The following is a 16,785-nucleotide window of genomic DNA, read 5'->3' as shown; positions in this document are numbered from 1 at the left end:
GATGTGGAGGCGCGAGTAAGCCCTGAGCCTCGGGAATGCCCAAGTTCCCCGATCATATTGAGAACCAACACCGACATAGTGCGGGCGGTGATCAGAGCCTACGTGCAAGATGCCGGCGAACTACCGGTCTGCCCTACAGATCCACCCCGTACAACGGGAGGAGTGCTGTAAGGTGTCGGCACAAGATGGGCATGGGATCATCTACAACCTCGGCGCGGGGGTAACCGAGATTCCACCACGGGGAGTGAAGCGCATGGCCGCCGTGTGCTGCTACCCGGGCCGAGGCCAGGCTGATCATCTCTTCTCTCTAGAGAGCACGCCTGAGGGGGACGCCCACAGAGGCTACAAGCTGGTGCCCGAAGTGCGGGAATGGACCTCCAAACTGCCAGGAAGAATCAAGGTGTTCGTCCAGAACATCTCCCCGTACCCTATGTCCTTCGATCACTGTCAAAAATTGGGGCTAATATCTCCCGTTACTCCCGTCGAGACGATGGCCGCGCAAGCGACCACCGCCGTGGTACAAGATACGCCAGCGGGGCTGGCCTTTGACTTCAAGGACCTGACCCTGTCCGCCGAGTGGAGGGAGCAGCTGACGGCCAACTTAGAAGCACAAAGAGAAGTATTCTCCACTAGCGAGATGGATGTAGGCTACAGCCGAAACGCCCAACACACCATCCGGCTAAGTGATACCACTCCCTTCCGGGAACAGTCCCGTCACATCACTCCCCGAGATGTGGAGGACGTGAGAGACGTTCTACAGGAGATGTAGGGGATCATGACAGAGTCCTGTAGCCTATACGCGTCACCCATCGTGGTGGTGAGGAAAAAGAATGGGTCGGCCCGCCTGTGTGTCGATTATCGAACACTGAATAATCGCATCGTACCTGACCAATATACTGTACTCTCCTGAGGATTGAAGAACTTCTGAACGTGCTGGTGGGGAGCCAATGGTTCAGTGTACTGGACCTGAGATCTGGGTTCTACCAGGTACCGATGAGTGCAGAAGACGAAGAGAAGACATTTGTGGAGCTCCAGCAACATTCCAGCGTCTGATGGAAAAAAAACATCCGCGACATGAATCCACGGGAATACTTGGTCTACCTGGACGTCATCGTCTTCGGTAAAACTCTGGAGGAGCATGAGGAACACCTGCTGAAGGTGCTAGATCGGCTGGGTCAGGAAGGGCTGAAGCTGTCCTTCGATAAATGCAGATTCTGGAATACCCGGCAGGTACCAACAAGTGCACCAACTGTACACACGTTATTTGTGGGCAGCGCTGTCTCACACACTTGGGTGGGTTGCTACTTGTGGACACTGGGGTGGTTGGGTGCCCAGTACTTTGGGGAATATCCCATTTAGAGTGGACCTTGTGTTGGAGGACAGTGTGAGGGCACGTCCGTGCGTGGCCTAGTTGGTGGGACTGTTACCGTTGTTACTCTATGCATGCAGTAAAACTGTTACTCATACCGGTGTGTTTATTATTGCATGGGGTCCTGTAACGGGGTTATTCCACATAGAAGGATCCCGTACAGGTGGAGGCGCTGGCACCCAACGGATCGTGCACACCCCAGGCTCCCAGCAGCGGAGGCCCAGGCCTCCTGCGAGCCGCAGGTAAAGTGCCACATACACCGTAGCCATCAAATCTCCCCGGGGGTGGGGGAAAATGTGCTAAACATATAGGAGAGAGGGGCATATACATATAGGAGAGAGGGTGCAGCGTATACATACAGGAGAGATGGCGCAGCATGAGAGGGGGGCGTATACATACAGGAGAGAGGGTGCAATGTGAGGGGGGCGTATACATACAGGAGAGAGGGGCATATACATACAGGAGGGCGCAGCATATATATAAAGGAGAGGGGGGCCTATACATACAGGAGAGAGGGCGCAGCATATATATATACAAAAGAGAGGGGTGTATATATACAGGAGAGAGGGCGCAGCATATATATATACAGGAGAGAATGGTGTATACATACAGGAGAGAGGGCGCAGCATATATATACAGGAGAGAGGGTGTATACATACAGGAGAGAGGGCTCAGCATACATATACAGGAGAGGGGGGCCTATACATACAGGAGAGAGGGGCGTATACATACAGGAGAAAGGGGGGTATACATACAGGAGAGGGTCATATACATACAGGAGATAGGGTGCAGCGTAAGGGGGGTCGTATACATACAGGAGAGAGGCGTATACATACAGGAGAGAGGGGCATATATATACAGGAGAGGGCAAAGCGTGAGTGGGGCGTATACATAAAGGAGAGAGGGGGCGTATACATACAGGAGAGAGGGGGCGTATATATACAGGAGAGAGGGGGCGTATACATACAGGAGAGGAGGGCGTATACATACAGGAGAGAGGGCGCAGCGTGAGTGGGGGGTATACACAGGAGAGGGGGGCGTATACATACAGGAGAGAGGGGTGCGTATACACACAGGAGAGAGGGGTGCGTATGCACACAGGACAGAGGGGGCGGGACATACTATGTGCATGCGGATACAGGGGGCGGGACATACCATTTGCACGCGGATACAGGAGGCGGGACATACCATGTGCACGCGGATACAGGAGACGGGACATACCATGTGCACGCGGATACAGGGGGCGGGACATACCATGTGCAAGCGGATACAGTGGGCGGGGGACACCATGTGCACGCGGATACAGGGGGCAGGACATACCATGTGCACGCGGATATAGGGGACGGGACATACCATGTGCACGCGGATACAGGGGGCGGGACATACCATGTGCACGCGGATATAGGGGCGGGACATACAATGTGCACGCGGATACCGGGGGCGGGACTTACCATGTGCACGCGGATACAGGGGGCGGGATATACCATGTGCACGCGGATACAGGGGGCGGTATGTACCATGTGCACGCAGATATAGGGGCGGGACATACTATGTGCACGCGGATACAGGGGGCGGGACATACCATTTGAACGCGGATACAGGAGGCTGGACTTACCATGTGCACGCGGATATAGGGGGCGGGACATACAATGTGCACGCGGATACAGGGGGCGGGACATACCATGTGCACGCGGATACAGGGGGCGGGACATAACATGTGCACGCGGATACAGGGGGCAGGACATACCATGTGCACGCGGATATAGGGGGCGGGACATACAATGTGCACGCGGATATAGGGGGCGGGACATACAATGTGCACGCGGATACCGGGGGCGGGACATACGATGTGCACACGGATACAGGGGGCGGGACATACCATGTGCACGTGAATATGGGGGGGGACATACCATGTGCACGTGAATATGGGGGGGGGGACATACCATGTGCACGTTGATATAGGGGGCGGCACATACCATGTGCACACGGATACGGGGCGGGATATACCATGTGCACACAACTACGGGACGGGATATACCATGTGCACACGGATACAGGGCGGGATATACCATGTGCACGCGGATACGGGGGCGGGACATACCATGTGCACGCGGATACAGGGTGCGGGACATACCATGTGCACGCGTATACGGGGGGCGGGACATAACATGTGCACGCGGATACGGGGGGGCGGGACATACCATGTGCACGCGGATACAGGGGGCGGGACATACCATGTGCACGCGGATACAGGGGGACGGGACATACCATGTGCACGCGGATACGTGGGCGGGACATACCATGAGCACGCGGATACGGGGGGCGGGACATACCATGTGCACGCGGATATGGGGGGCGGGACATACCATGTGCACGCGGATACGGGGGGCGGGACATACCATGTGCACGCGGATACGGGGGGCGGGACATACCATGTGCACACGGATACGGGGGGCGGGACATACCATGTGCACGCGGATACAGGGGGCGGGACATACCATGTGCAGGTGGATACGGGGGGCGGGACATACCATGTGCACGTGGATATGGGGGGCGGGAGATACCATGTGCACGCGGATACGGGGGGCGGGACATACCATGTGCACGCGGATACGGGGGGCGGGACATACCATGTGCACGCGGATACGGGGGGCGGGACATACCATGTGCACGCGGATACGGGGGGCGGGACATACCATGTGCACGTGGATACGGGGGGCGGGACATACCATGTGCACGTGGATACGGGGGTCGGGACATACCATGTGCACGCGGATACGGGGGGCGGGACATACCATGTGCACGCGGATACGGGGGGCGGGACATACCATGTGCACGCGGATACGGGGGGCGGGACATACCATGTGCACGCGGATACGGGGGGCGGGACATACCATGTGCACGCGGATACGGGGGGCGGGACATACCATGTGCACGCGGTACAAAATGCTGATCCCCAGGGTCATGAAGGGCTTGGAGAAGTCGATCACTTTCTCCCGCTCGGCTGTGATCGTGAAAGCGGCGACCGCGAGGTCTGCCTTCTGCAGGAGAGAAGAGGACACCGTTACACTGCCCCACCTGCGCTACTGTCACTGTCAGCGATATGTGGGATCAGGGAATGAGTATCCACGCTCCACTGCGCAAACAGAGAGAGAAAAATGCTGTATGGTGCTCTATAGTAGGAAAAACAGCGTTAAACAGGAGGAATTCATAATAAGAATAAACTGAAATAATTAACCCCTTGAGTAGATAGATATCTATGCCGAAGAGATGACACAGCGCACGGAAATGTGACACAATGCAGGGAAATGTGACACAATGCAGGGAAATGTGACACAATGCAGGGAAATGTGATACAAAGCACGGAAATGTGACACAATGCAGGGAAATGTGATACAACGCACGGAAATGTGATACAATGCAGGGAAATGTGACACAGCGCACGGAAATGTGACACAATGCAGGGAAATGTGACACAATGCAGGGAAATGTGACACAATGCAGGGAAATGTGATACAATGCAGGGAAATGTGACACAATGCAGGGAAATGTGACACAATGCAGGGAAATGTGATACAAAGCACGGAAATGTGACACAATGCAGGGAAATGTGACACAATGCAGGGAAATGTGACACAATGCAGGGAAATGTGACACAATGCAGGGAAATGTGACACAATGCAGGGAAATGTGACACAATGCAGGGAAATGTGACACAATGCAGGGAAATGTGACACAATGCAGGGAAATGTGATACAATGCAGGGAAATGTGACACAGCGCACGGAAATGTGACACAATGCAGGGAAATGTGACACAATGCAGGGAAATGTGACACAAAGCAGGGAAATGTGACACAGCGCACGGAAATGTGACACAATGCAGGGAAATGTGACACAATGCAGGGAAATGTGACACAGCGCACGGAAATGTGACACAATGCAGGGAAATGTGACACAATGCAGGGAAATGTGACACAATGCAGGGAAATGTGACACAGCGCACGGAAATGTGACACAATGCAGGGAAATGTGACACAATGCAGGGAAATGTGACACAATGCAGGGAAATGTGACACAAAGCACGGAAATGTGACACAATGCAGGGAAATGTGACACAAAGCAGGGAAATGTGACACAGCGCACGGAAATGTGACACAATGCAGGGAAATGTGACACAGCGCACGGAAATGTGACACAATGCAGGGAAATGTGACACAGCGCACTTAAATGTGACACAATGCAGGGAAATGTGACACAAAGCAGGGAAATGTGACACAGCGCACGGAAATGTGACAATGCAGGGAAATGTGACACAATGCAGGGAAATGTGACACAGCGCACGGAAATGTGACAATGCAGGGAAATGTGACACAATGCACGGAAATGTGACACAATGCAGGGAAATGTGACACAGCGCACGGAAATGTGATACAAAGCACGGAAATGTGACACAGCGCACGGAAATGTGACAATCAGGGAAATGTGACACAGCGCACGGAAATGTGACACAATGCAGGGAAATGTGACACAAAGCACGGAAATGTGACACAATGCAGGCAAATGTGACACAGCGCACGGAAATGTGACACAATGCAGGGAAATGTGACACAGCGCACGGAAATGTGACACAGCGCACGGAAATTTGACACAATGCAGGGAAATGTGACACAGCGCACGGAAATGTGACACAATGCAGGGAAATGTGATACAAAGCACGGAAATGTGACACAGCGCACGGAAATGTGACACAATGCAGGGAAATGTGATACAAAGCACGGAAATGTGACACAAAGCACGGAAATGTGACAACGCAGGGAAATGTGACACAATGCACGGAAATGTAACACAGCGCACGGAAATGTGACAATGCAGGGAAATGTGACACAATGCAGGGAAATGTGACACAGCGCACGGAAATGTGACACAATGCAGGGAAATGTGACACAGCGCACGGAAATGTGACACAATGCAGGGAAATGTGACACAAAGCAGGGAAATGTGACACAGCGCACGGAAATGTGACAATGCAGGGAAATGTGACACAATGCAGGGAAATGTGACACAGCGCACGGAAATGTGACAATGCAGGGAAATGTGACACAATGCACGGAAATGTGACACAATGCAGGGAAATGTAACACAGCGCACGGAAATGTGATACAAAGCACGGAAATGTGACACAGCGCACGGAAATGTGACAATCAGGGAAATGTGACACAGCGCACGGAAATGTGACACAATGCAGGGAAATGTGACACAAAGCACGGAAATGTGACACAATGCAGGCAAATGTGACACAGCGCACGGAAATGTGACACAATGCAGGGAAATGTGACACAGCGCACGGAAATGTGACACAGCGCACGGAAATTTGACACAATGCAGGGAAATGTGACACAGCGCACGGAAATGTGACACAATGCAGGGAAATGTGATACAAAGCACGGAAATGTGACACAGCGCACGGAAATGTGACACAATGCAGGGAAATGTGATACAAAGCACGGAAATGTGACACAAAGCACGGAAATGTGACAACGCAGGGAAATGTGACACAATGCACGGAAATGTAACACAGCGCACGGAAATGTGACAATGCAGGGAAATGTGACACAATGCAGGGAAATGTGACACAGCGCACGGAAATGTGACACAATGCAGGGAAATGTGACACAGCGCACGGAAATGTGATACAAAGCACGGAAATGTGACACAGCGCACGGAAATGTGACAATCAGGGAAATGTGACACAGCGCACGGAAATGTGACACAATGCAGGGAAATGTGACACAGCGCACGGAAATGTGACAATGCAGGGAAATGTGATACAAAGCACGGAAATGTGACACAATACAGGGAAATGTGATACAAAGCACGCAAATGTGACACAATGCACGCAAATGTGACACAATGCAGGGAAATGTGACACAATGCAGGGAAATGTGATACAAAGCACGGAAATGTGACACAGCGCACGGAAATGTGACACAATGCACGGAAATGTGACAGCGCACGGAAATGTGACACAATGCAGGGAAATGTGATACAAAGCACGGAAATGTGACACAATGCAGGGAAATGTGATACAAAGCACGGAAATGTGACACAATGCACGGAAATGTGATACAAAGCACGGAAATGTGACACAATGCACGGAAATGTGATACAAAGCACGGAAATGTGACACAATGCAGGGAAATGTGATACAAAGCACGGAAATGTGACACAATGCAGGGAAATGTGATACAAAGCACGGAAATGTGACACAATGCACGGAAATGTGATACAAAGCACGGAAATGTGACAATGCAGGGAAATGTGACACAGCGCACGGAAATGTGACAATGCAGGGAAATGTGATACAAAGCACGGAAATGTGACACAATGCAGGGAAATGTGATACAAAGCACGGAAATGTGACACAATGCAGGGAAATGTGATACAAAGCACGGAAATGTGACACAAAGCACGGAAATGTGATACAAAGCACGGAAATGTGACACAATGCAGGGAAATGTGATACAAAGCACGGAAATGTGATACAAAGCACGGAAATGTCACACAATGCCCGGAAATGTGATACAAAGCACGGAAATGTGACACAATGCACGGAAATGTGATACAAAGCACGGAAATGTGACACAATGCACGGAAATGTGACATAATGCACGGAAATGTAACACAATGCAGGGAATGTGACAACGCACGGAAATGTGACAACGCAGAGAAATGTGACAATGCACGGAAATGTGACACAATGCAGGGAAATGTGATACAAAGCACGGAAATGTGACACAATGCAGGGAAATGTGATACAAAGCACGGAAATGTGACACAATGCACGGAAATGTGATACAAAGCACGGAAATGTGATACAGTGCACGGAAATGTGACACAATGCACGGAAATGTGACACAATGCACGGATATGTGATACAGCGCACGGAAATGTGATACAAAGCACGGAAATGTGATACAAAGCACGGAAATGTGACACAATGCAGGGAAATGTGATACAAAGCACGGAAATGTGACACAATGCACGGAAATGTGACACAATGCAGGGAAATGTGATACAAAGCACGGAAATGTGACACAATGCACGGAAATGTGATACAAAGCACGGAAATGTGACACAATGCACGGAAATGTGACACAATGCACGGAAATGTGACACAATGCAGGGAAATGTAACAACGCAGGGAAATGTGACACAATGCACGGAAATGTGACACAATGCACGGAACTGTGACACAATGCACGGAAATGTGATACAAAGCACGGAAATGTGACACAATGCACGGAAATGTGACACAATGCACGGAAATGTGTCACAATGCAGGGAAATGTGACAACGCAGGGAAATGTGACAACGCAGGGAAATGTGACAATGTAGGGAAATGTGACAATGCAGGGAAATGTGACACAATGCAGGGAAATGTGACACAATGCAGGGAAATGTGACACAACACACGGAAATGTGACACAACACAGGGAAATGTGACACAACGCACGGAAATGTGACACAACACAGGGAAATGTGACACAACGCACGGAAATGTGACAACGCAGGAAAATGTGATACAACGCACGGAAATGTGATACAACGCATGGAAATGTGACACAACGCACGGAAATGTGACAACGCAGGGAAATGTGATACAACGCACGGAAATGTGATACAACGCACGGAAATGTGACACAACGCACGGAAATGTAACGCAACGCAGGGAAATGTGACAACGCATGGAAATGTGACACAATGCACGGAAATGTGATACAACGCACGGAAATGTGACAACGCATGGAAATGTGACACAATGCACGGAAATGTGATACAACGCACGGAAATCTGACAACGCACGGAAATGTAATACAATGCAGGGAAATTTGACACAACGCACGGAAATATGATACAACACAGGGAAATGTGACACAATGCACAGAGATGTGATACAATGCACAGAGATGTGATACAACGCACGGAAATGTGACAACACTGGTAAATGTGATACAACGCTTGGAAATGTGACAACGCAGGAAAATGTGACACAACGCACGGAAATGTGACACAATGCACGGAAATGTGACAACACATGGAAATGTGACACAATGCACGGAAATGTGACAACGCAGGAAAATGTGACACAATGCACGGAAATGTGACACAACGCACGGAAATGTGACAACACATGGAAATGTGACACAATGCACGGAAATGTGACACAATGCACGGAAATGTGACAACGCAGGGAAATGTGACAACGCAGGGAAATGTGACAACACATGGAAATGTGATACAACGCTTGGAAATGTGACAACACAGGAAAATGTGACACAACGCACGGAAATGTGACACAACGCACGGAAATGTGACAACACATGGAAATGTGACACAATGCACGGAAATGTGACAACGCAGGAAAATGTGACACAATGCACGGAAATGTGACAACGCAGGAAAATGTGACACAACGCACGGAAATGTAACACAACGCACGGAAATGTGACAACGCAGGGAAATGTGACAACACATGGAAATGTGACACAATGCACGGAAATGTGACAACGCAGGGAAATGTGACAACACATGGAAATTTGCCACAATGCACGGAAATGTGATACAAAGCACGGAAATGTGACAACACATGGAAATGTGACACAATGCAGGGAAATGTGATACAACGCATGGAAATGTGATACAATGCACGGAAATGTGACACAACGCACGGAAATGTGACACAACGCACGGAAATGTGATACAATGCACGGAAATGTGACACAATGCACAGAAATGTGACACAACACAGGGAAATGTGACACAATGCACGGAAATGGGACAACGCAGGGAAATGTGACACAACACATGGAAATGTGACACCACTCACATCAGACGCAAAGGGGAATTCAATTCTCTTCTCGGGAACACGCGCCCCCCGAAATCGGACAGGAAAAAAAGTGAGGAATCACAGAAAAAGATTCACGGAAAAAAACGCCGTGAAAAGGCGAGGAGAGAATAACAATTACACAAACTGAAGCAGAATAACCCAAAACAAGCGTATCCCTTTCACTGTCAGAGGGGTCTGCACAGGGGTAACAAAAACCTTACATGTAAATGAGAAGAGAATGACTGAGATAGGGTGAGATGTACTGATGGTTACACGGGTGAGAGGATTTAATGGGGGCTGAAGGTGATGTGATGGTTACACGGGTGAAATGATTTAATGGGGGTTGGAGGTGGTGTGATGGTTACACGGGTGAGATGATTTAATGGGGGTTGGAGGTGGTGTGATGGTTACACGGGTGAGATGATTTAATGGGGGTTGGAGGTGGTGTGATGATTACACGGGTGAGATGATTTAATGGGGGTTGGAGGTGGTGTGATGGTTACACGGGTGAGATGATTTAATGGGGGTTGGAGGTGGTGTGATGGTTACATGGGTGAGATGATTTAATGGGGGTTGAGGTGGTGTGATGATTACACGGGTGAGATGATTTAATGGGGGTTGGAGGTGGTGTGATGGTTACACGGGTGAGATGATTTAATGGGGGTTGGAGGTGGTGTGATGGTTACACGGATGAGTGGATTTAATGGGGGCTGGAGGTGGTGTGATAGTTATACGGGTGAGATGATTTATTGGGGGTTGGAGGTGGTGTGATGGTTACCTGGGTGAGTGGATTTAATGGGGGCTGGAGGTGGTGTGATAGTTACACGGGTGAGAGGATTTAATTGGGGGTTGGAGGTGGTGTGATGGTTACCTGGGTGAGAGGATTTAATGGGGGTTGGAGGTGGGTAAAGGTTACACGGGGGAGATGATTTAATGGGGGCTCGAGGTGGTGTGATGGTTACACGGGTGAGAGGATTTAATGGGGGTTGGAGGTGTTGTGATGGTTACATGGGTGAGAGGATTTAATGGGGGCTGGAGGTGGTGTGATGGTTACACGGGTGAGATGATTTAATGGGGGTTGAGGTGGTGTGATGGTTACACGGGTGAGATGATTTAATGTGGGTTGGAGGTGGTGTGATGGTTACACGGGTGAGATGATTTAATGGGGGCTGGAGGTGGTGTGATGGTTACACGGGTGAGATGATTTAATGGGGGTTGGAGGTGGTTTGATGGTTACACGGGTGAGAGGACTTAATGGGGGTTGGAGGTGGTGTGATGGTTACACGGGTGAGATTAATTAATGGGGGTTGGAGGTGGTGTGATGGTTACACGGGTGAGAGGATTTAATGGGGGTTGGAGGTGGTGTGATGGTTACACGAGTGAGATTAATTAATGGGGGTTGGAGGTGGTGTGATGGTTACACGTGTGAGAGGATTTAATGGGGGTTGGAGGTGATGTGATGGTTACACGGGTGAGATTAATTAATGGGGGTTAGAGGTGGTGTGATGGTTACACGGGTGAGATGATTTAATGGAGGTTGGAGGTGGTGTGATGGTTACACGGGTGAGATGATTTAATGGGGGATCGAGGTGGTGTGATGGTTACACGGGTGAGAGGATTTAATGGGAGTTGGAGGTGGTGTGATGGTTACACGGGTGAGATGATTTAATGGGGGTTGGAGGTGGGTAAAGGTTACACGGGTGAGATGATTTAATGGGGGCTCGAGGTGGTGTGATGGTTACACGGATGAGAGGATTTAATGGGGGTTGGAGGTGGTGTGATGGTTACACGGGTGAGATGATTTAATGGGGGTTGGAGGTGGTGTGATGGTTACACGGATGAGAGTCATTAATGGGGGTTGGAGGTGGTGTGATGGTTACACGGGTGAGATGATTTAATGGGGGCTGGAGGTGGTGTGATGGTTACATGGATGAGAGGATTTAATGGGGGTTGGAGGTGGTGTGATGGTTACACAGGTGAGATGATTTAATGGGGGTTGGAGGTGGTGTGTTGGTTACACGGGTGAGATGATTTAATGGGGGCTGGAGGTGGTGTGATGGTTACACGGGTAAGAGGATTTAATGGGGGTTGGAGGTGGTGTGATGGTTACACGGGTGAGATGATTTAATGGGGGTTGGAGGTGGTGTGATGGTTACACGGGTGAGAGGATTTAATGGGGGTTGGAGGTGGTGTGATGGTTACACGGGTGAGAGGATTTAATGGGGGTTGCAGGTGGTGTGATGGTTACACGGGTGAGATGATTTAATGGGGGTTGGAGGTGGTGTGCTGGTTACACGGGTGAGATGATTTAATGGGGGTTGGAGGTGATGTGATGGTTACACGGGTGAGATGATTTAATGGGGGTTGGAGGTGGTGTGATGGTTACACGGGTGAGATGATTTAATGGGGGTTGGAGGTGGTGTGATGGTTACACGGGTGAGATGATTTAATGGGGGTTGGAGGTGGTGTGATGGTTACACGGGTGAGAGGATTTAATGGGGGTTGGAGGTGGTGTGATGGTTACCTGGGTGAGAGGATTTAATGGGGGTTGGAGGTGGGTAAAGGTTACACGGGTGAGATGATTTAATGGGGGCTCGAGGTGGTGTGATGGTTACACGGATGAGAGGATTTAATGGGGGTTGGAGGTGGTGTGATGGTTACACTGATGAGAGGATTTAATGGGGGTTGGAGTTGGTGTTATGGTTACACGGGTGAGATGATTTAATGGTGGTTGGAGGTGGTGTGATGGTTACACGGATGAGAGGATTTAATGGGGGTTGGAGGTGGTGTGATGGTTACACGGGTGAGATGATTTAATGGGGGTTGGAGGTGGTGTGTTGGTTACACGGGTGAGATGATTTAATGGGGGCTGGAGGTGGTGTGATGGTTACACGGGTAAGAGGATTTAATGGGGGTTGGAGGTGGTGTGATGGTTACACGGGTGAGATGATTTAATGGGGGTTGGAGGTGGTGTGATGGTTACACGGGTGAGAGGATTTAATGGGGGTTGGAGGTGGTGTGATGGTTACACGGGTGAGATGATTTAATGGGGGTTGGAGGTGGTGTGATGGTTACACGGGTGAGATGATTTACTGGGGGTTGGAGGTGGTGTGATGGTTACACGGGTGAGAGGATTTAATGGGGGTTGGAGGTGGTGTGATGGTTACACGGGTGAGATGATTTAATGGGGGTTGGAGGTGGTGTGATGGTTACACGGGTGAGATGATTTAATGGGGGTTGGAGGTGATGTGATGGTTACACGGGTGAGATGATTTAATAGGGTTTGGAGGTGGTGTGATGGTTACACGGGTGAGAGGATTTAATAGGGGTTGGAAGTGGTGTGATGGTTACACAGGTGAGAGGATTTAATGGGGGTTGGAGGTGGTGTGATGGTTACACGTGTGTGAGGATTTAATGGGGGTTGAGGTGGTGTGATGGTTACACGGGTGAGATGATTTAATGGGGATTGGAGGTGGTGTGTTGGTTACACGGGTGAGATGATTTAATGGGGGCTGGAGGTGGTGTGATGGTTACACGGGTGAGATGATTTAATGGGGGTTGGAGGTGATGTGATGGTTACACGGGTGAGATGATTTAATGGGGGTTGGAGGTGGTGGGTTGGTTACACGGGTGAGATGATTTAATGGGGGTTGGAGGTGGTGTGATGGTTACACGGGTGAGATGATTTAATGGGGGTTGGAGGTGGTGTGATGGTTACACGTGTGAGAGGATTTAATGGGGGTTGGAGGTGGTGTGATGGTTACCTGGGTGAGAGGATTTAATGGGGGTTGGAGGTGGTGTGATTGTTATACGGGTGAGATGATTTAATGGGGGTTGGAGGTGGTGTGTTGGTTACACGGGTGAGATGATTTAATGGGGGTTGGAGGTGGTGTGATGGTTACACGGGTGAGAGGATTTAATGGGGGTTGGAGGTGGTGTGATGGTTACACGGGTGAGAGGATTTAATGGGGGTTGCAGGTGGTGTGATGGTTACACGGGTGAGATGATTTAATGGGGGTTGGAGGTGGTGTGCTGGTTACACGGGTGAGATGATTTAATGGGGGTTGGAGGTGATGTGATGGTTACACGGGTGAGATGATTTAATGGGGGTTGGAGGTGGTGTGATGGTTACACGGGTGAGATGATTTAATGGGGGTTGGAGGTGGTGTGATGGTTACACGGGTGAGATGATTTAATGGGGGTTGGAGGTGGTTAAAGGTTACACGGGTGAGATGATTTAATGGGGGCTCGAGGTGGTGTGATGGTTACACGGATGAGAGGATTTAATGGGGGTTGGAGGTGGTGTGATGGTTACACGGATGAGAGGATTTAATGGGGGTTGGAGGTGGTGTGATGGTTACACGGATGAGAGGATTTAATGGGGGTTGGAGGTGGTGTTATGGTTACACGGGTGAGATGATTTAATGGGGGCTGGAGGTGGTGTGATGGTTACACGGATGAGAGGATTTAATGGGGGTTGGAGGTGGTGTGATGGTTACACGGGTGAGATGATTTAATGGGGGTTGGAGGTGGTGTGTTGGTTACACGGGTGAGATGATTTAATGGGGGCTGGAGGTGGTGTGATGGTTACACGGGTAAGAGGATTTAATGGGGGTTGGAGGTGGTGTGATGGTTACACGGGTGAGAGGATTTAATGGGGGTTGGAGGTGGTGTGATGGTTACACGGGTGAGAGGATTTAATGGGGGTTGGAGGTGGTGTGATGGTTACACGGGTGAGATGATTTAATGGGGGTTGGAGGTGGTGTGATGGTTACACGGGTGAGATGATTTACTGGGGGTTGGAGGTGGTGTGATGGTTACACGGGTGAGAGGATTTAATGGGGGTTGGAGGTGGTGTGATGGTTACACGGGTGAGATGATTTAATGGGGGTTGGAGGTGGTGTGTTGGTTACACGGGTGAGATGATTTAATGGGGGTTGGAGGTGGTGTGATGGTTACACGGGTGAGATGATTTAATGGGGGTTGGAGGTGGTGTGATGGTTACACGGGTGAGAGGATTTAATGAGGGTTGGAGATGGTGTGATGGTTACACAGGTGAGATTAATTAATTGGGGTTGGAGGTGGTGTGATGGTTACATGGGTGAGAGGATTTAATGGGGGTTGGAGGTGGTGTGATGGTTACACAGGTGAGATGATTTAATGGGGGCTGGAGGTGGTGTGATGGTTACATGGGCGAGATGATTTAATGGGGGTTGGAGGTAGTGTGATGGTTACACGGGTGAGATGATTTAATGGGGGTTGGAGGTGGTGTGTTGGTTACACGGGTGAGAGGATTTAATGGGGGCTGGAGGTGGTGTGATGGTTACACGGGTGAGAGGATTTAATGGGGGTTGGAGGTGATATGATGGTTACACGGGTGAGATGATTTAATGGGGTTAGAGGTGGTGTGTTGGTTACACGGGTGAGATGATTTAATGGGGGTTGGAGGTGGTGTGATGCTTACACAGGTGAGATGATTTAATGGGGGTTGAGGTGGTGTGATGGTTACACGGGTGAGATGATTTAATGGGGGTTGGAGGTGATATGATGGTTACAAGTGTGAGATGATTTAATGGGTGTTGAGGTGGTGTGATGGCTACACGGGTGAGATGATTTAATGGGGGTTGGAGGTGGTGTGTTGGTTACACGGGTGAGATGATTTAATGGGGCTGGAGTTGGTGTGTTGATTACACGGGTGAGATGATTTCATGGGGGTTGGAGGTGATATGATGGTTACACGGGTGAGAGGATTTAATGGGGGTTGGAGGTGGTGTGATGGTTACACGGGTGAGATGATTTAATGGGGGCTGGAGATGGTGTGATGGTTACACAGGTGAGATGATTTAATGGGGGCTGGAGGTGGTGTAATGGTTAAACGGGTGAGATGATTTAATAGGGGTTGGAGGTGGTGTAATGGTTACACGGGTGAGATGATTTAATGGGGGTTGGAGGTGATGTGATGGTTACACGGGTCAGATGATTTAATGGTGGTTGGAGGTGGTGTGATGGTTACACGGGTGAGATGATTTAATGGGGGTTGGAGGTGGTGTGATGGTTACACGGGTGAGATGATTTAATGGGGGTTGGAGGTGGTGTGATGGTTACACGGGTGAGAGGATTTAATGGGGGTTGGAGGTGGTGTGATGGTTACATAGTGGGATATTTTAATGGAGGTTGGAGGTGGTATGAATGTTGTAGTCACGCACCCTGTTGATGAGCTCCCCCACCATCCCCGTCCAGGAGCCGTTGGGTTCAGGGGCCCCATAGAGCCCGTCCTCCACCAGTTTGATTCTGTACTGGAAACGCAGGAGAGAGGCCAGTTCCTGTAACATCTCTGCACAAAAACCCTCGTACTGGTCATTCCCAGACAGGGAGCGGAAATTCGCCCGGCGCATCATGTATGGATTCTCCTGGGGAGGGAGAGATGCCAGTTAAAGAGGAAGGGAAGGGACAGGAAGAGACAGAGGAAGGAGAACGTGGAAGAGAAGACTACAGAAGGTAGAGAAGGGAAAGGAGGATTTGAGAGGG

The 16,785-nt window shown here is 50.2% G+C and overlaps 1 protein-coding gene across 1 annotated transcript in view; it reads right to left on the bottom strand.

The window, feature by feature from the left end:
• Positions 1–16,785, bottom strand: part of LOC142484948 (glutamate receptor ionotropic, kainate 5) — a 100,982-nt gene that overhangs the window by 23,931 nt on the left and 60,266 nt on the right. The window contains exons 10-11 of the mRNA XM_075584202.1: positions 16,464–16,667; positions 4,297–4,410 (exon numbers count right to left, since the gene is read on the bottom strand). Coding sequence (XP_075440317.1) covers positions 4,297–4,410; positions 16,464–16,667 — 318 coding nt within the window. The remainder of the gene's footprint in view (positions 1–4,296; positions 4,411–16,463; positions 16,668–16,785) is intronic.

This window comes from Ascaphus truei, unplaced genomic scaffold, assembly GCF_040206685.1.
Source record: "Ascaphus truei isolate aAscTru1 unplaced genomic scaffold, aAscTru1.hap1 HAP1_SCAFFOLD_477, whole genome shotgun sequence".
Taxonomy (NCBI): Eukaryota; Metazoa; Chordata; class Amphibia; order Anura; family Ascaphidae; genus Ascaphus; species Ascaphus truei.
The sequence above is the reverse complement of the archived record's forward strand: the minus strand, read 5'-3'. Positions and strand labels throughout refer to the sequence as shown.